The 20,620-nt window shown below is 43.3% G+C and overlaps 2 protein-coding genes across 3 annotated transcripts in view; both read left to right on the top strand.

Moving 5' to 3' along the window:
• The first annotated feature begins 5,765 nt into the window (after positions 1-5,765).
• Positions 5,766-7,694, top strand: cln8 (CLN8 transmembrane ER and ERGIC protein). Its single transcript, XM_084437846.1, has 3 exons — positions 5,766-5,787; positions 6,289-6,908; positions 7,340-7,694. The coding sequence occupies exons 2-3, from the start codon at positions 6,351-6,353 to the stop codon at positions 7,652-7,654; spliced, it is 873 nt and encodes a 290-aa protein (XP_084293972.1). The 5' UTR covers positions 5,766-5,787; positions 6,289-6,350; the 3' UTR covers positions 7,655-7,694.
• Positions 7,695-13,758: 6,064 nt separating this feature from the next.
• Positions 13,759-20,620, top strand: part of arhgef10 (Rho guanine nucleotide exchange factor (GEF) 10) — a 56,227-nt gene continuing 49,365 nt past the window's right edge. For both annotated transcript variants that reach the window (XM_084437869.1, XM_084437868.1), the window contains exon 1: positions 13,759-13,898. The gene's annotated coding sequence lies outside the window, so the exon portion shown is untranslated. The remainder of the gene's footprint in view (positions 13,899-20,620) is intronic.

The following is a 20,620-nucleotide window of genomic DNA, read 5'->3' as shown; positions in this document are numbered from 1 at the left end:
GAAGAAGCAGACAGGGACAGTGGCATCTTCACACTCTTTTACGTCCCTTAAGACAACTCTTAACTAGCCTTTTTCTAGACTACTGCTCCACACCCACAGATCATCATTGTCTTCTCTCCATAGCCATCCCCAGTGTCCATCTTCTACACCTCACTTAGTATCTGATCCATCCAAACCTCTACTTCCTTTGCCAAATGTGTATAAGGGGACATATGATTGACTTGACATTGGTTGATCTGTTAAAGATTCTCCATGGAAAAGGTTTTACTTGCGATTCCCAGCTCCCAGGTTCCCATTGAATATGCTGGAAGGATATATCTGTATCTGTATTTTCCAGCACTTGCAAAGTGCCATTCATTGTGCACCCTTGAGACCAACCAGCAGCTAAGAAAAACTGGTCTAGTTGGAGATAATGTGTCAAAAGGTTCAAAGTTACAACCCTACAGTATGTTTTTTAAACTATAATGCCCAGCTATTGTTGGAAGTACTTTCAAACACCTTTCCTTCACTTTAATTCCTCAGAACTGAACAGAAGTTGTAAGCTAATGACAATTCAAAAATGTATTCTAGTGAAAAGTCTTTGAAAGTGCCAACACTTGAAATACCTCAATTGTGTGTGGATAAGTTGCAATCCTTGAAATTGATTTCAGACAACCGCTTCTGAGTTATGGTGTGGTTCCTTTTAAAAATGCCATTTACTTCAATCAGTTAGAGATAAAACATTCCCAGACTCCGGAAAATGTGATTTTGAAATAATTTCTCAATTTACCTCCCAGCTGTTTCATAGTATTCCCTTTCTGTTCCTATACTGGGCCATTTCACACCTACTGACATTTACTTGAAGCAGAATACATGCAAGTCTCGTGCCAACGTTTTACATCATATCATTGTAGTGACGTAAAAAAAAAAAAAAAAAATAGTTCTTGAAGGTTATGCGTAGCTCTGTAGATCAAATATGTGTAGACAAAATGCACTTCTGCACTTCTTATGATTCTCTGTATTTCCAAGGGAAATGTACATAACAAAGTTCACAACAATATTGTTGTATTTGAGTAGAGAGGAGGGAAACAAGTATTAGTTACATAGAAGATTCATCTCATGTTTCCCACTGTATGATCCTAGCCATCAATAGAATGACTCAAAATGGCACCCTATCCTTGAAGTGTACATTTAGTAATTCTGTTCAAAATAGTGCAGCACAGGAGGGTGTTGTTTGAGTCCCAAACAATGTTTTTGTCCCTTCTCCATGCCCCAGCTCCCCATAAAATAAAAATCCCATGAACCAACCGACATTGATGTAGACAGATATAAGTTTCCTTGATCAGGATACAGACTGCATCCTCTCCGTGAAGATTTTATATTGTTGATCATCTCCGGTGTGGTATCAAACGTATTTTTACCATCTCTGGGAACCACTGGTGTCGGGGAGAGAGGACATGGGGCCCCTAAGGGCAGGGAGTCATCAGAATGTCATTGAGAGACTAATGCTTTTTGATTTCCCCAGCTGATAAGGAAGGCATGAAAAATGGAAGAGCGTGTGTGTCTGTCTGTGTGTGTGTGCGTCTGTGTGCGCGCGTGTCTGTGTGCACTCGTGTCTGTGTGCGCTCGTGTCTGTGTGCGCACGTGTCTGTGCGCGCGCACCTGCGTGCGTTTGTTTGTATGTACATGTGCTGCGTGCGTGCGCACGTGCGCGTATGGATGGTGTTTGAGGGACTATGAGTCATTGGCAGCTAGCTATGATTCCACTGAAGGAGCTGATACACACTCCACAAGTCTACTGTGATAGTGAACTGGAAAGGCCCTTGGGATAAGATGTTTCAGTATTTATTATGGCGAACTCAGATAGGCCCCCAGCAGACCTGGGATCAGAGTTTGGGAGAAGAGGGGTGAAGAATTTTGAATTACTTTGGCTACCTGTCGATATGTCTTACCTTTTATGAAACTGCCAGATGCAGATGCTCTTGTTGGAGGATAGAAACTTAGATTTCTCCTTATGAAAGTCCCTCTAGTCCTAAGACAGTTAGAAATAAACTACCTTCTTAGGGCATTGACTAGCACCTAAACCATTTCACTGGAATCATTTCTATTGGTTAAACTTTAGGATAATCAACTAATTAGATGGTGCTGACTTTTATTCAGTCGCTCTGCCACTGGGTAAACAATCGATGTAACACAAAGTGCTGCTGGCTTATCAATACCTTAACAAGACAAATCTATTTTTGTGAATGAGAACACTAGGCTGTTTATTTTTGCTAATAGCAGGTGCACTCTCTTGTAAGCAGTACAGAGAGAGTGGCATCATATTGCAGTGACAGGGCTGTGCATTTGGTAGGACTGGAGTGGTAGCGTTTGTCCTGTCTCAGTGTTGGAGGAAAGGTCTTGTTGTGGCACTGTGCTGACGGCCTCAGATACACAGGGTCACAGTGAGGTCACGAGGACTGGCGAGGCAACTCGCTCAGTGCTCTGTGGGGTCACAGCCCCGCGCCAACCTCTTGCAGAGATCACTTAGTCACTCTGCTCAGCACGGAATCTGACTGGCACACACAGATACACACACACACACAGCCACAGACACTCCCACAATATATGAACACACACACTCAGCATGCCCACACACACTGATGCTCCCATACCACATACACACTGTAATCTTTGTGTCAGACCCACTCTGTTCCAAGAAGCGCCATGATTGCCATGTTCTGAGGTCAGCTACTGTAGGTCATAGATGTTTGTAAACAACGCAAGCAGAAAGTCATAACATTTCAAAGGACAGCCATGTTTGTTTTACTTATAAAAATGGACCCTGCTTTATTCCAAGACACCCCATTGCACGGAATCTGATTTAAAATCACCTCAGCACCCTATTTTTAATTTCTTCCAATGTCATTATTTGGGATAATTTAAAGGTCGAGCCTCAAGCCTCCCTTCCTTGGAGAAAGGTCTGAATGCAATCAACAGAAAATCTACCAGAGTGACAATCTGTCAGTCCTTCACAGGGTGGAACCCTTGACAAGATGACAGGGTGCTGAAGTGCACTATTGTCTGTCGCACAGAAGGCCAGGGTTTGTGTTGGCAGCCCGCCCGAGCTCTCCTGGTGCTCAAACCGTAGTGGGCAGACATGCAGCAGACAGTAAAAAAGACTCAGTCTGACATGTTGGCTTAGGGGACACTGGGATCTTTGCTTTGAGGAAACACTGGTGTGTCACATTCAAATGTGTTTGGACGCTGTTCAGTGGTTGGGGGGGGGGGGGGGGGTTGTTACACTACTCGAACACCATCTGTTGGTGGCTAAGGCTCGTGTACTGTAAGTGTAAGGTCCTTGTGGATATGACACAGACAGCTTTCAAGGTCCTTCACAGCTAATATACTGATGGATGTGTTGCTCAACCATTGGGGGAGATAGCACACAAAGAGTACAGAACTTGTATTATCAGGTTTGGTCCCCATATCTGACTAGCATACTGTTCCGTTTACTACAATGACATTGACATTTAGCTAGAGGTGTTGCCCACCTACTGTATATGCAAATGCATCAGGGCAGCAAAAAACCAGTGTGTGTGTGTGTGTGTGTGTGTGTGTGTGTGTGTGTGTGTGTGTGTGTGTGTGTGTGTGCGCGTGTGCGTGTGTGTGTGTAGCGTGTGTGTGCGTGTGCATGTAAGCGTGTGTGTGTGTGTGTATGTATGTATGTGTGCGCCAAATATTGTACCTTCCCTCTCTTTCTCTCTTGGTTAGATATTAAATATTATTGTCTCCTCTGAAAACTCTGTATTCATGGAGACACACGTGTCCTACATTTTTAACAAGCAGTTCAGATTGATTCCATTACAAATGCATCATGTCCATTCGAAGAATGTTTAAAAAGGTTGAGTGTAATGGAAAGGTTGGGCATCAAAACTGTAATACTGGGGGGGGGGTCAGACCATTTTCTTTTACTATAATTTAAGTCATGAGAAGAATAGCCAAATATATCTGGTGCATTTTGGCACATTTTGCATACTACTACCCATGCCATTTATATCTAGAATACTTGACTGTGCCATATATCAACTGTCTATCCTCCCACAGACCAATTTAAGATGAGATGTAGGCCATTAAAAATGATGTGCCATCCGAGCCCTATCTGCACAGTGTCATTTACTCTACAGAGTACTGTAATGCAAGTACTGAAAGTTAAATAGTGTAATTAATATGTATAACCACTAGATGGGGCATTTTATCATCCAATAGCAGCACATACCCATGAAGTTCACCCATCAGGGTAATGGGGAGAACTTTGAATCCCTGATCATGATGTGGTTTCCTTTTGTATTTGTTTTTGCTCATCCTCTCTTGATCACAGTTTGTCTTTTGTTTCCAATGTTTCAAGAAATGAATTGCTGTTGCAGAACAATGTTGCATTGTGTTGTACCAGGCTAGATATCAATGGGACTCTGTTTCAGCTCCTGTGGTTGAGACTTGTTTTGTTCTGGACATAAGATGTTGACTTACTGGGTATGAATGGTATGGAGGGCAAAGATTGGGGTTGTTGTCAACAATTATTTAACATGTTCTATTTTACTTTATCTTAATGTTGTATTCAGGCCAAATTAACTGAAGTGTGGGTGATGCTACAGACACAAGTTTACATTTCAGAATTTGTTTATCTTCATTCTCATGGAAACAGTGGGAAAACTAAGAGCCATCTTCTCTCCAGATACCGAATCCCCACATCTTCTCATTCATCTGTTAGTAAGCATTTATTTGTACCACCTTTGCCCTCCTAACCCAAAACAACTGTGTAAGACAGTTTCTCTACATCTGAGGCCTCACATTCTGTTCCACTGCGTTTTAATACCATTATATAGGAGCTGTTTTTGAGGGGACGTTTTCCAAACCATGTTGTGGAGACCACATCACCATCATAGATAGACTGATACACCACTTCCTGAAACTTGGAATGTGAAATGACTAAGATTACTAGACAAATTAAAAAGGTAGTTGTTTAGCTAAAACTATTTTCATCTCTTGTATATCATATCTATAGTAAGGATGAATATAATGCCAAATATTCATTATTTGTAAAGAAATATATAGAGATATATAAATATATAATATATGCTTCATTGAAACATTACTATTTTCGGCTCTCGCTCATGTTTCGTTAACATTATGTTATGTTTTCTTATGTTAAAGTTATTTTGATAAGCTGTTATGGTGGCATGCAAAATACTGATACTGAATGTAGGATTTATTTATTCATACCGTTTTATTGAAAGTATGTATTATTTTTCTTTTTGGTCACAAATGCATTTATCTATGTGCAATATTGTTCACACCCATTGAGTTTTTGATATAATTTCCGTAATTTTAAACACAATGTATTTCTGTATTTTCCTCCATTTTTTCCACATGAACTATTTCAAGATTTCGCCTCTTTGAGTAGTTTAATCATTGCTGAGATCATCTGATGTAAATACTTCTGCAATTAAATTTTTGAAGAAAACTTTTGGAGGTTTTTGATGATGTGGTTTTATTATCCTATTTGTTTTGACTGCATCCAGTCTACAAATGTTGAAATGACCTTGCTGATAAAAAAAAAATAACTTTTGAACTTGTCATGAGATATCGTCACGTGGAATATTTATTTTCTAAGTGATACAGGACCAATAGAAACACTTGCAGACTAAAAAGAAGGCGGGATTTCCGCTTGCCAGATCACGTGACCAAAGAATAGTCATGTGTTCCGATCTGCTCTCAGCTGCTCAGCGATGTGGGTGCTGTGTTGTGTATCAACTGCTCCAGCGGAAGGTGAGCGAGAATTACAGCCATGTAGCCTATTTGTTAAACATTAGGAAGAGATAGTGTTGTTTTGTTCTGGTTTGTCACCTCTGTAGCTTCTAAGCTTACCCAATTGTTTTGTTTGTATTGAAACATTATTCGAGTTGCACTGGAAGCGGTTAGGAAATGTTCACCAAAACATTGCAACATTTAACGTTAGCTAGAATTGGACGGTACAGCCGTGTAATGATATAGGGTATGTTGTGTGCTATGTGTAATGATATAGGGTATGTTGTGTTCTATGCATTTTCCACTGTAAACGCCAATTAACGTGCGTTTTGTTTTGACTAGAAAGTCGACAAAAGTCAGGAGAACTCTCACTGCTTGTTTCTTCCCTGAACAATATGGGAATAGGCTACCTACGGCGCAGTAATAGGCAGTTTAAACAAGAATATCGAGCAGTTGTAGATAGTGACCTACTGTTACTTTGTGTCTGTATGAATAGTGAAATGCTGTTCATCTATTTTGCAGGCACTTGTCAGCCACACATGTGAACTGCACACTTGCAGTGTTCAGCCACCACCAACACAACCATGACTTCCCAACAGGCTAGCCTTCAGTCCCCCAGTGACCAGCCTGATCACACCACCAGCATGGAGTACTTTTCCTGGGGCCTGCGTCTCCAGGTCATCAGCCTGGGCTTCGCCTTTTACGCAGCAGTGTTCCTCCTATCCCACTTCCTCTCTGCAGCCCTCTGCCAGACCTACCGCTCTCTTCTAGCTAAGGAGAAGGTCTTCTGGAATCTAGCCGCCACCAGGGCTATGTTTGGCCTCCAGAGTACTGTAGCCGGGCTTCGGGCGTTGACGGAGGACTCTTCTTTGTCCAGAGACAGGATCAGAGGTCAGGAGGACTGGTCGTGGTTCAACGTGCTCTCCGCCACGGGTTTCTTCCTGTTTGAGAATGTGGCGTTGCACGCCTCCAGCGTGGCGTTCAGGTCGTTCGACCTCCCCCTGGCAGTGCATCATTTCTTCGCCCTGTCTGGGTTTGCCGGGGCGGTGGTGTGGGACTCTATAGGTCACTTCCTGCCCATGGTCACACTGCTGCTTGAGCTGAGCACCCCTTTCACCTGTATATCCTGGATGCTACTAAAGGTAGAGTTTGTTTTTTTACGTTTCTCTCCACAGTATTAATTCTTTTGGTTCTGGATTGTCTCTTCTGTAGCTTACTGCTTAACATCTTATTTTACCAGAATAGCCACAAAGAGTATGGACAGGTTTCAATTCCTCTCTCCTATTTTTTTTTTTTTTTTTTAAACTCGGTCCATGCACCTGTGATTTTCTCATGAAGTTCAGCAGGACATTTCTATAAAAATAAAAATAAAAAGAGGAACGTCCAGAAAGAGACTTTCCTCTCAGTTCCGCTCAATTCAAGCCTTCACCTTAGTTTAAAGACCTAGTTCAAAAACACTATTGAATGCATTTTTTCCCTGTTTACCATCATGTATAATGCTCCTCAAACTCTTCCCAGACACAACACCAATACTGTACATTTTGTATATTTCTCCCACTCCTCTCTCCTCTAGGCGGGCTGGGCACAGAGCGTGTTCTGGAAGGCCAACCAGTGGGTGATGATCCACATGTTCCACTGCAGGATGGTGCTCACCTACTACATGTGGTGGGTGACCTGGATTCACTGGGAGAAGTTAAACCTCTATGTGGCCCTACCCCTACGTCTGCACTTCCTCAGTGGCCTGGCCCTGCTCACGTTCCTCATCAACCCCATCTGGACCCACAAGAAGACCATGCAGCTGCTCAACCCAGTGGACTGGAACTTTGGCAACAAGCCGGCACCCCTAAATGGCTCCCCGGTGGAGCAGCCCAAACCCCATACTAACTGAAGGGACCCGGGATGTGGGGGTGTCCCGAGGAGGGTTCATTGTTTTGTTTTGGAAACTGCCTGGGAGAGACGGTTTGATCTAGAGACTATTTTCTTACTAACTGCCCAGCCTTTATGTTTGATTTGCTTTTAATTTTGCTTTTACTAGTGGGAAATGAACTGAAGTGTTATTTAAAAGTCCTCCTCATTCGTTTTTATTATTACCTTTGTTTTTTACCATCAGTATTTGGAAAGACAAAACTACAGGTCAATCTGAGTTTAGAATGTTGATTTAACACCTCTTTTGTTACCGTTGTTTATCTACAGGGAGTCCAGAGAGGAGGAGGTGATATTAATGAAATATTCTGTCTGGCTTTTAGAAGCAAGGTGTGAATGTGTAAACAGTTATGGAACGCGGTGTTGGCTGGCTTGAAGCGACCTGAGGGATCCGTGGTCTGAATAGGCGCTGATCTGTAGTTACTGTAGTGCTTTTTCATCCATTTACAGGACCTCGAGCACAGGGAAACGCAAGGTAGCAGCTTGACTCAGGTTGAATACATGTACAGGTACCCGCTCTCGACAATCTCTGGCTCAGCGCACACATTATTTAAGATTGACCAGATGAGGAAATTCTTCTGTAATTTCAAATTTAGAGCTTTGTGTTGCGGTACGGTATCATGCTTCCTCCACAAGATGGGTTCAGCACACTACTATCTTTCGTATTTGTATCTTCCAAAGTTCCTCAGCTATGACTACTAGGTCCTTATCTTTGAGAATGGAGACAGCTTGTCGAATTGGCTCAAGCTAGACTTTATCCATGTCAAGGACCATGTATATGATAGTGGATGCTAAGGGAGCAAAGACAGGCTGTGCTGTTCTCAGTGGAGTCACCAAAGGGAAGGACTGCACTAATAACTAGCACCAGGGTCCTGCGTGATACCTTACACCAATACCTTCCACTCTTCATTCCCTTAATCAGCCTTCCAGTAAAAGGATGATTTGGCAGACTAATCTGTTTAGAGAGTCTACTACACATCCACTTAGTATCTTCTGTTAACCTGCTCTAAGTGGACGATTGAATCATTCTTGTGTCACGTGAGGATTAGAGTGACCTCTTTTATTTTCTATAGTTGTAGCCTAACTAGTAACCCTCCTTCAAGTCAGTGGACGGCGTCCATGTATCTTCTACAGTGCAGTGCCTGTTGAAAGGAGAGCAGTTCTTCCATTATAGTATGATGATCTGTACAATAATCACCAGACCTGTGTGTGCTTGAAAGAATCTTGACAGCAGAGGTCCCCTGTTGCATTCAAATTGAAGTAGCTAGTTAGCTAACTTGAATGCCAATATGGCCATTTAGAACTCTGTCCACATCACATAGTTACATAGACTAACATCAGAAGACATAGACTAAAAAAACCTCATTACTTGGCTAACTATTGCCAAGCTAACGTTAACTGCTGCTAACATGTAGCAGCTGGGGTAAGCTAAGCGAGCTTTGTTATGACACCCCAGTAGCTACTGTAGTTCCGTTTTAAGATTGCGACTATGTATTCATGCCGAGTTTTTCCAGTGGGAATTGCCTTCTCCAATTTAGTTGTTTCTGAGCCGCTGTCAGTAGCGGAATTTCCATCTAATTGTCAAGCGAATTTAACTTTTGAAAAAATGTCTTAAACCAGCCCAGGTCCACCTGGCTTATGTGCGTGGCTGGCTTGTTTCTGTTCAGGACTGGTAGGACGGAAGCTAGTCATGCCACTGACATAGCTGTGAATTGAAATGACATGAAATAATGTCATAAATTATGATAGGTCTTGTCGCCTGGACACATCAGTTCCAATGCTCCCAATGCTAATCCAGCACAATAAAAGCGGGATAGCCAGTTAGCTCATGAACTCACAACAACTAGCAGCAGCTTCCATAATATTAATGGTAGCGGTCAGTGGCTAAAGCAGTTACACTGATGATTCCTGTAATGTTAGCTATTTTTCTGCAATTGGTTCAACTTCTGTTTCTGGACAAAGGTAAGGGATAAACCCAGATAACCAGGGGCGGAGAGCTGGTTGGGGACAGTACAGTGACCTCCGAGCAATCTCCATGAACCCACCGGTGAAGACCATGTGTCTCTAGCCCACTCAAGGGCTGAGTTTCGGGGTCCATGGCATGGATAGTGGCGTGGTGGTGAGACTTCGCCCCCTTTGGTCCGAGCTGGTCGGGGACAGTACAGTGACCTCCGGGCAATCTCCATGCACCCACGGGTGAAGACCGTGGGTCTCTAGCCCACTCAGGGAGAGTTGTGGTGTTTGTGGCGTGGATAGTGGCGTGGTGGTGAGACTCCGCCCCCTCGTGTCTGAGTTGGTCGGGTACACATCACTGACCTCCGGACAATCACTGCACCCACCGGTGATGACTGTGTCTCTAGCTCACTCAAGGGCTGAGTTGTGGGGTCCGTAGCTTGGATAGTGGCGTGGTGGCGAGACTCCGCCCCCTCGAGCCCTCAGGGGAGGTTTCCCCTGTCCAGTGAAAAAGGTATAAGGCACACACATCCGCACTAAAATCCAGGTGCTGGACAGAGAAACCTCAGCAATAAAAAAGAGATTGTCCGCATCACTAGTATAGCTCTCACTTGATTTAATAGGTTAACAGCCTAGCGTGTGTAACGTTTCGAGCAGTGAGTCTGAGGAAGAGCTGGGAAGGCTCGAAACGTTACACATGCTAGGGTGTTAACCTATTAAATCAATTGGGAGCTATACCAGTGATGCGGACAATCTCTTTTTTATTGCTGACGTTTCCCCTGTCCCCTCGAGGACAGTGTACTGCTCTCTGGGCCACCCACATGCACCCAACCGTGAAAACTGTCTTTAGCCAACTCAGGCTGAGATGTGGGGACTGCGGCGTGGTTAGTGGCGTGGTGGCGAGACTCAGCCCCCTCGGGTCAGAGGCGGTGGGAGGCAGGTCAGTGATTGCCAGGCCATCCCCATGCACCCCTCATTGGAGACCATGTGTCTATAGCCCACTCCGGGGCCGAGCAGTAGCTGTGGAGGTGTTGTATGGAAGTTGAGGTGAGAAGCAGTAGCAGTGAGAAGTGCTAGAACTACACTCAACAAGGAACACAGTCTATCTAAGCCTGTTGCTGCCCTCCCGTGGCCAAAAAAACGATAAATGCAGTCTATCTGCCTCTTTGCAGGTTCTGGGACCACACCTCTTGTGGTAGCAACATAGAACTGCAGGTCAACAACGGAACGGAGGAAGCCAGGGAGGGAGTGACAACCGGACATTTTCTATCATTGGTGCGCTGGCTTACAGCCACGCACAAAAAGAAAGTTGAATTAGGTGCGTTTCCATCAATTGGCTTGGAGGGAATGAACTAGGTTAAATGTTCGCTATTTATTCTGCAAATGTGGTTCCATCTCCCATTTAGTGAATTAACTATTTTTGGGAGAAAGGAAAAAAAATCAAGGGGAGGATTTTTTTTTTCCTTCAAATTTTGCTTTTTCCATCAATCTTGTCTAATGTGATACTTCAAAATGTACAGCATAATAGTTTGATGGAGCTAGTGTCGTTTTAGTAGCGACCTCTCCAACCACGTCTGTTATTGGTAATGTGGTGGCTCGCACATCACTTGCCCATGTTCATTAAACGTACCTGTGCCATTTTGTACCTTACCACTTTCCGTAGTACAGCAACATGGGCAAGTCCCATGGGAGGAGAAGGGTGTGTGATTGAAGATGGTGGAATGGAATAAACACTGAGACGGAGTTTGTATTTTATTATTTATTACATGCAGAATTGTGCCACAAGGCAAATATTAGAACACGGCACTGCACTGACCTGACTGAGCAATATGGCTTGCCGAATGTCAATTTCATACTGTGCCTGGTTCTTGAGATAATCGTGACACAAACATACCGATTGAGATTCCTGTCTTCATGGTTAGATGATAGAATAGACCTGTATGATGGAATCTCATGTACAGGAAGTGACCAGAGGGAACTGAGAAGATGCAATACCCTATTTTGCTGAATAACCAAACATGTAGCCCACTGGGCAAATTGGGTAGTAAATGGTACCGTTTTGCTGCATCAATGAGGAGAAATGCATTTATCTTTTCCTTTCAAGTTGTTTCAAGTGTTGTGTAAAGCTTTATATATTATTGAACTGTGCCTCTGCATATTCTCCTTGTGGTTTTCATGAGTTTCATACATTTCATACCAGTTGGATTTCAAAACATGTTGCATACTACTAGTATTTTGCACAGTAGGCTTGTTTCATGGATAATCACATTAATGCTGACAACTTGATTACATTTCACAGATGTATGTGGAATAGTACTGACCTGCTAATGATTATTAGCAAAAACAATAGTGACAGAATAGCAAATGAAACATACATGTATGTGATAGGGGAAACTGGATAATACTAGTTAACATCAGTTCAATACAATGTGAGCTTATACCTGTCTTTTAATTGAAAATTTTGTTTTATGGCATGGCAATGTACTCTAACATAATGACTGTAATCTGTGTTTAACTATTGATATATATGCTTTATATCAGTGTCATATCAAGTTAATATTGACTATCCTATCAAAGGGCCCAGTTCCCTTTCGTCCTACCTTGGTGTACCTCTTGGAGATGTGAAATGACTAGTGTCATGTTGAGAATGTGTTGATGTCAAACCTCATTTATTCTGCCAATTATTGCAAATACAGTGGAAGGAACTTGAGGCCACATTGGAACCTGTGCACTGACAGTTTTGCAATTGGTTCAGTAACTACTATCTGGATATTACCCACCACATCAGTGACATTCGAGTTGAGTTAGCCTACCCTAACCTTCCTGAGTTGATAGTAGCAAGAGCGTCCTATTTCTATAAATCTTTCTGTATCTTTGGGCCCCCTGCATTTATACTTAACTTATACTGAACTTCTATTTGTTTTTTATTAAAAGCTGTTACATTTCACAAACCGGCTCCTTTACTGCTTGTTCCGAGTAAAACAGGAAACTCAGGCATGGTACTGCCATTTGCTCAGGCTGGGTATGTTCCCTTTCACATAACATACTTAGAATGGTAAAAACATACTTAGAATGATTTTTTTTAAAATCTCACCTGTGGGACAATACATTGATTACCAAATAATCTCACAAATACCAATTAATTACACAATGATGCTACTGCTGTATTATATTTTCTGAGCTATTTCATCTTGAATTCCATGCAATACATTATACATCCACTAGATGGCAGACTATGATAAATTGTGCTCCTACTTGAGTACCCTACCCGGACTGGATCTTATAAAGTTATGACAATTACTGACACTCTTTGCATTAACATAGGCCTACGTTAGCAATAACAATAACGTTAAGAATTCGATATTCATGATAACAGATATGTTACATATTTTATAGAACTGACAGCTCGGACAATTAAGTCATCCATGGAGGTATAACCCACCGGTCTACACTCCGTAAATAACCGCTTTAAAGAATACACTACAAATCAGTTGGCTACTTGTTCTCATCAGCAGATTGTTGACTTCTCACTGTTGAGTAGGCCTAGCCTAGGCCTAGATGTTGAAGCTTGTTGATGATGGATATCAGTTGGTGGTATCAGCAACAAATTACAACTTTGTAGTAGGCTACCTAATAAAACAAATTACTTTTACTAAAATATGATGTTGACAAACGTTGTGTAGAGATGTGACGTGGCGAGATGTGGCATTTGAGCCTATAATATCTTTAATTCGGAAGAAAGGACTGTATAAAATAATAATAATAATAGCCTACATTTTAAGTGTAATGCAGTTTACATTTGAAACAAATCATAAAAATGATTTGTTTCAAAATCATAAAAAAATAAAAATCACTAATATCCCTCATTTCAACTCTCGTCCTATTGATGCATAGCGGACAGCTGTTCAAAAAGGAACCACCTCAGAGATCACGTGGGACGCATTGGAAAGCATGTAGACTAGCCTACTTCGTTTTACAGGAGAGAACCTCAGGAATGTGATTGAGGGTCCTTCTAGCCAATTAAGGCGTCGTACTCGAAATCTCCACCAATGACTCACTAGGAGGAGGCGAGGTTTTTCATGGGAGTGAGTTTGCATCGAGAAGTGGTTGCAGAGAGTGGAGCGGAAAATGGAAAAAGATACATTGTAAAAGTAGATGAACTTCATAGAGTATTTCTCAACAATATAATGAGATAAACGCTTCTGCTGTGGGAAATAAAAAACAACTTATTTTACGAGGACAGGGGTCTCAAAATGGTGAGTTTAACACAATTGTCGTTATCTAACTTAGTTTACACTTTAACTTTAATGTTTGTTTACTGTTGGGTTCTGTGTTCCAATTCATATGTACGCTTAGGATATGCATTCGGTGAAGATAAAACTTTCCCCGCAGCATGTGATTTTTTCCCCCTCAGCAAACACCAAAAGTGGATTGCCTCTGTTAAAACGTGGCGAGTTATCATTGCCAAGTTGCCAGCAGAAGTCTGTCGACCATCCTTTTAACTCTTCAAATGCACTGAAAAAAACAATATTCCCATAGCCTAGCTATTCAGTCAGCAAGACATGTCATGCCTGTGTGACATTTTCCTTTTCACTGAAACATGAAAGGACAACGGGATAAAGGAAATGACCATAACTAGTAGTTTTTTGTATGCATGTGCTCAAAGGAATTTTGACATCACGAACACATTGGCTGTCACACCAATGGCAAACCTTGTGATGAATGTTTAGCTGTTCTGTACAATCTCAATGTCTGAATTTTTATGGGGCCCCGATGTTCTTTCTCAAGGGTGCAGGTGCACATCAAGATTTTGAACAACATGGATAACATCAATCACATCTTCAAGGATATCAATGAATAATGCCTGTCAAGAAGGTTAGGTATAATATCCACCCCCATTTATTTTCGGATATTTCTTCTAGACTAGTAATTCAAACTCATGCTCACTAAACATGGAAGCCTGATTTAGAGGTAGAATAATGAACTGTCTGCCCTCCAGGAAGTGTTCCAAAACACTTTCCTACCAATCTCCAAATTCACCTAGTCATGCATAACATTCCTGCCCGACTCCAGCCGACTGGAAACCCTTTGTTAGCTACACTTCTATCAGTCAGAAAAGCCACATTGAATAAAACAGTCTTCCTTGGTTATTAAGAGTAGCTTTGGCCCCTGTTCAATCTTACCAGTACTTTCAGGAATCTACCCTTTTATGAGGCATGAGCCAGGGGCTAGACTGCCCCCCAAAAAAGATGGTTTAGATACGGTGACTTCTTTGATCTTCTATTGTATTGTCTGGGGTTATGCTTGTCCAGTTCACTTTGCATCAGCAGAGGGGTAGAGTGGGGAGCCTACGAGGTTTGGGCGCACACACACACACACACACACACACATAAGCCTGCTCACACACACACACACAAGCTAATTTGCTTAGCAAATAGCCAGGGTCACTTGGCTGTGAGCACAGATGCCTGTTGCCTCACACCCCATAATAAGGAAGGACTCCGGTATTTTGGCGGGTGTGGAGATCTTTCACCCCTTTCCAAAATCAACAGCAGAGCTTCCATTGGTGGGCACTTAGGTGAGCCTTGTAGACATCACGCTCCAACATGCATCACACACAAATTCTACAGGCACATCACAGCTTCCCGCTGTCTTTAATGTTCTCTGTAGTCCTCTGATGGTGAAGATGACACCATAGTCCTCTTTCAGCGTCTCACCTGGGTTGGTGGAAGTCAACAGAACAGCTCAGAATTAGCATCTCTATTCTTATTGTCAATAGCACCATAACAGAGGGTTAGCCAGCCTAATTCCACACTTGGCAGTGACGCGCTGTTCTATTCCTGGCTGTTTTCGTCTAGTCGGTGTCTTATGCAGCTGGAGAGCCATTGCTAGGAATCGCTAATGTCTAAAGTGAGTGTGTCCGGTCTGTAAGTCTGACCCGTCAGCGGAGGCTTATTGAAATGCCTGGCAGTGTGTTTCTGACCAGCGGTGAGCATTAGGGCAGAGGAGCATACCTCTCATTTTTGAGAGGACTGTGCGATCATGAACCTGGATCTGCTCTCTGTCCAGGGCCCAGTGAGAGGGGAGCAGGATAAATACACATAAGCCTCAGCTGGGGGAGAAAGGGTTTAGCCCCTCCGCAGGTGGACATTGGAATGAGTCACATATCACCCGCTTGTTTACCAGCTGGGAGCATCTGTGTTGAAACTGACAGGATTCCACTGGTGGATACAGTATACTAGTTTTAAGCAAGGCAGTGTGTGCTATCGTCAAAATACTTTTATTTCAGAGCACGCTAAGACTAAATGATAATTTAGATAAATTAAATGGAGGGTTCCACATTAGTAAAACAAAACATTGAATGGTATTATGGAGGTAGGCTATAATACGGAGACTGGCTGTCCCAACTCTGCACTCTGGAACTTGACAAACATGTTGAGGTCAAATCATCTGTAGGATACGTTGCTACTGTAGTCGAAAGATTATTTTGCGGCATCTCTCACACACTTTGAACAGCTGAAGGCTGTTTGTTCTATTGACACTGAATAGCCCCCAGAGATATTAGCCTGACAGTTAAAACTCTCCAGTATGCTCTTTGCTCTATTGGCTACACACTTGGATATAGTCTTCTCAACACATGTTTGTATGAAGGCCCAGACGACTCTGGGTCTTGGTGGGTGGGGGCCGGTGCTTTCGGAGTAGAACTGTGGCTGTGTTGGCCTCCGTTTTTAATTGGACGGTATGTTTGTAGGTCTACAACTCCAGTCTGTCATTTGTCTCACGACTTGGGAGTTCAAAGAGGGTGCTAGGTCTAGTAAAAGGGAATGGTTTTGTCGGACTGTCTGGCCACAACCAGGTCATATTTGACTGCAACATTTGATCTTCCTAGCGATTGCTCTTAAATGTAATTATAAATGTATTCTGTAATAGCCTGTTAAAGGCTTAATGAATGTTCTGGGAGCACCGTTGCTTGTTCCATCTCTGGTGGACAAGATCTTACCTGTGCTGTATTTTGACTGCTGACTCCTCAGTTGTGGGTGTGAAAGGCCCATTGTAACATGATGACAATAACATTAAATGAATCTGCTCACCGCATTGTGTGGTGGAAAAAGCAGTTCAGAAGAAACAACTCTATGCTCATACAATAGTTTTAATCTACATAGTGGAAAAGGGTTAACCCTTTGCCCATAGACACACAAAAGATGATGATTTCACTCAATCAATCTTTAGCCCCTAACTTTTTACTGTGTCTGTTAGGGTTGGTCATTTTTGGTTTGACTTCCCAGCCATCCTGGAGCATCTTGTCTGCTTATTACCATCACAAAAATGTGGTACAAATGATTAGAGATCGTCAATTTGACCAATATATTGGGCCGATATTTGCATTTTGTAACATATCAGGATGTATCGGGATCAGTGGCGAAGGAGGCCAATATGGCAACAAAAAAACAACTCTTAAATAGTCTGTAAGAGATGTGAAATAGGGTGAACAATAAACATGCCTGCCTAAATGAAAGGTACGTGCGCAAGACTGGAATTATATGCCTTTTAGGGTACAGAGTTCACTACATTAATTGTAGATATCGGAATATTTGAGTGAGAGAAAATGTGGTTGATTTCAGCCTACCTGATCTCCAAAATATCAGTGTCGGCCTCGAAAAATCCACACTGGACAACCTCTACAAATTTGATCAATCACAGGGCAAGTTAAAACTCTATCACAGTTGCTGTGAATGAAATGTCCCCTGGGGGAGTCATTGTTCCAAGTGATTCACCAGTGCCTAAACCCTTCATGTGTCTAATAGGCTGCACACAAGGGAATTAACAAACTTTAATGTACTGTAGCTTTGCCTGGGTCCTCAGGGCATGCTGTTAAAGTATACTCATCAACACCCATTCTAATTACAACGTGACGTGAAATGCCAATCTGCTCCTCTAGTTATATTGAGCCCTCTGTGTCTGTGCTTGCTAACATTTCACTGATGGGAGAGACTGGAAAATTGTAGCCAATGTTGCCATTCGACCACAATATTTAACTGGACGCTACTTGAAGACATTTGCAGTCGATCACTCATTTTTCTTGCAGGGCCGGTTGGCTCAGTTGGTTAGAGCGTGGCACTAATAACGCAGAAGTCGTGGGTCATGGGCTCCATCCCTGTACTGGCCAAAAAGCTTTTAGGTTGGCTATGGTGAGCACTGAGACAGTGTGAGACAGAGAAATGGAGATCGAGAGAAAAAGGGCTGTCCATTTTCATAAGCTGCAGGGACTGGTCCTGTCTTCCCTAGTCACCACCATAAGTGCCATGCTTTGTCATCTCCAACTGTCCATTCACAGTGGGCCTGCTTAGCCAGGATAGAGCCCTGATTACAGTAATGCTGGCAGAGAGACGGGATCCTGACCCCCTGCCAAGAACCCAGCCAGAGAGAGAGAGAGAGAAGCCCAGGGACTCAAGAGTACCAAGCTCAGAAACAGACTCCCAGCCAGGGGGCGGGTGTGGGTGTGGGGGGGGGGGGGGGGGTTCAAGTATTCACCCTGCTCTGTAGTGCCTCTCCTCTGGACTGAAGGAGAGGATCTGGCTTTTGTTTTGGGAATCTCTTAGCTTAAGTGTGGATTGGAATGCCTCATGATGAAGAGGGCTCCAAAATGTTTGGGGCTTTGTGGCGGGGGCGTTCGAAAAAAAAGCCACCAAACAAGGGTTATTTGTGAGCTGTCAGTGACACACAAAAAATGAGCTCACATAAATTACACTGACTTCCGTCCTCATCAATGCAGTTGACGCGATGTGTCCTGCCTCAGCTGCTATTTCAGCAATGCATGCACATGGTAATTTAGCCTCTCTTTGTCAACACATGGACTACTGTACATACTGTACATGCCCCACTAACTGGGAACATGTTTATGTCATTACTCTCCTGTTGCCTGCCTTTTGAGCGGATATTGTTGTGAATACAGAGAGAACGAATGAACAAATCTTCCTCAGGCCTTAGATGACTGTTTTCCTGTCTGAACTCCCATTGGGTTCAGCCTTCCTGACACGTAATGACACGCTTGGCGAGGTCTGTCATCATGGAATTTTTTTTTTCACCCTCTGGTGTCTTTTCTGAAGGTAAACCACAGTTCCCAGATCAGATTACCCTTCCACAAACCCTATCTTTAGGCGTCAGACTAATGCCGGAATATCTGATCCAGAATCAGAGACTTGAACATAACTTGAGCCTGCCTTGTATGGGGCTTAGCCATGTTGGCTCAGCCGCCAGCAGACCGACTTTTCAGGTATGTTCAGAGGTCTGCAGCTGTTGTTGTGTTGTGTGCAGATCCTAGACCGTACACAGACAATGGCTACAGATGAGAGGACCCCACACACACACACACACACACACACACACACACACACCCATCCTTCAAAGGTGGACCAGGTGGTATCTGAACTCTCTCGGCTGTGCCACAGGCCATAGAGGAAGCCGTCGGGAGGGGGGGGGGTGTCTCATTTCCGCCCGGCAGGTAGAACCGCTGAGTAATTATAGGAGTGAGGAGGAGAATGGAGGAATCTCAAGTCCAGACTTTCTAAAAGAGGAATAATAAGCTGTTACTGAGACGGGCCGTTCCAACTCCTCACTCTGGAACTTGACAAACACGTTGAAGTCAAACCATCTGTGGGATACGTTGCTCGTTGAAAGATTATTTTGCGGTGTCTCGCACACCCTTGACCATAGCACAGCTGTAGGTCGATTTGCCGTTTGCTCGGGCCAGGTATTTGGATCGGATTGTGAAAAATAGATATTTTTCAGCTTTAGGAAGCTCAGAGGATGAACACACCTAAAGTCTGCATTTCCTCCACTCCGCCCTCACTTCCTCTGCCCCCCCTCCTCTCCAGCGCCTCTGAGGCTGGCCTTGAGCCAGATTAGCAGATGATGCATGACAGCGCTAATAGCACCAAGGTCACTGATTGGCCGGGAGGATTTAGGATTCAGGGTTTTTATCGTTACATCCTTCAAGGATAAGGGAGTAAAATGTGTGGGTTCAGGTTCCTCAGCCTTGCAATGCCAATAGAATAATAATTTACAAGCTGATAATAATAAGCATCTGTGTGAAAAGTGCAAATGTGCATTGTTTGCTTGTTAGTCTGTTTGTGTGTTCCTGTGCACAGTCTGAGACTACACACTCTGAGTCTGTGTCTGTGTTACAAGCAGGTAGGCAACAGGCCGTTAGTATCCATTGTTCAAGAGCTTGGTTGCTTGGTGGAAAAAGCTGTCTTGAGGCTGCAATACCATTTTCCAGACAGCATTAGCTGAAACAGGCCATGATTGGGGTGGCTGGGGTCTTTGACCGTCCTGTGGGCTTTCAGGTATAGACTCATTGAGCTGAGCCTTGCCACTGTGAGTCACTGACAGGCAGGTCTCTGAATCCAGTACCTTCATTACTATTTCCCCTCTGGCCATGGCTATTCTCTGACTCTGTGTTACCTAGCTGCTGTTGTATTGTGTGTCAGACATTGCTGGACAGCACCTTGTTGGAGATCCATTGCATTGGCTTTGTGCCTCTTACTGGGGCTTGGACAAAGAAGCAGAGGATCATGCCTGCTTTGATTTGTAGACAAAATAAGCTTTGAGCTTCCCAATGGGTTATCTTTTGGCTCTTGGTTGGAGCACTGCTAAGGGTTAGCCTGGTCTTGGCTACAAGATTATGCATTGTTGTGAACTGTCCCTCCATTGCAGTGTCAATCGAATCAGAGAGAAGAATGTCAATGACCAGTAAGAAACCCACAGAATCTTCACAACAAGGGGTGCCTTATTCTATGGAATTACATCACCGCTATGTCATCCGCCCTCGAGACCAACGAGCCGGATTTGAACGGAGAATGCTAGTGCACGTCTAGACCCAGTTTTTATGGTTTCAGCTTGAAGCTTTTGTTGAGGACTGTCATGTACATTCTAACACACAACATGGGTAGGCGCACGAAGAATGCCTTCTCTCTAA

The sequence above is a fragment of the Borostomias antarcticus genome (assembly GCF_949987555.1).
Source record: "Borostomias antarcticus genome assembly, chromosome: 5".
Classification (NCBI taxonomy): domain Eukaryota; kingdom Metazoa; phylum Chordata; class Actinopteri; order Stomiiformes; family Stomiidae; genus Borostomias; species Borostomias antarcticus.
The sequence above is the reverse complement of the archived record's forward strand: the minus strand, read 5'-3'. Positions and strand labels throughout refer to the sequence as shown.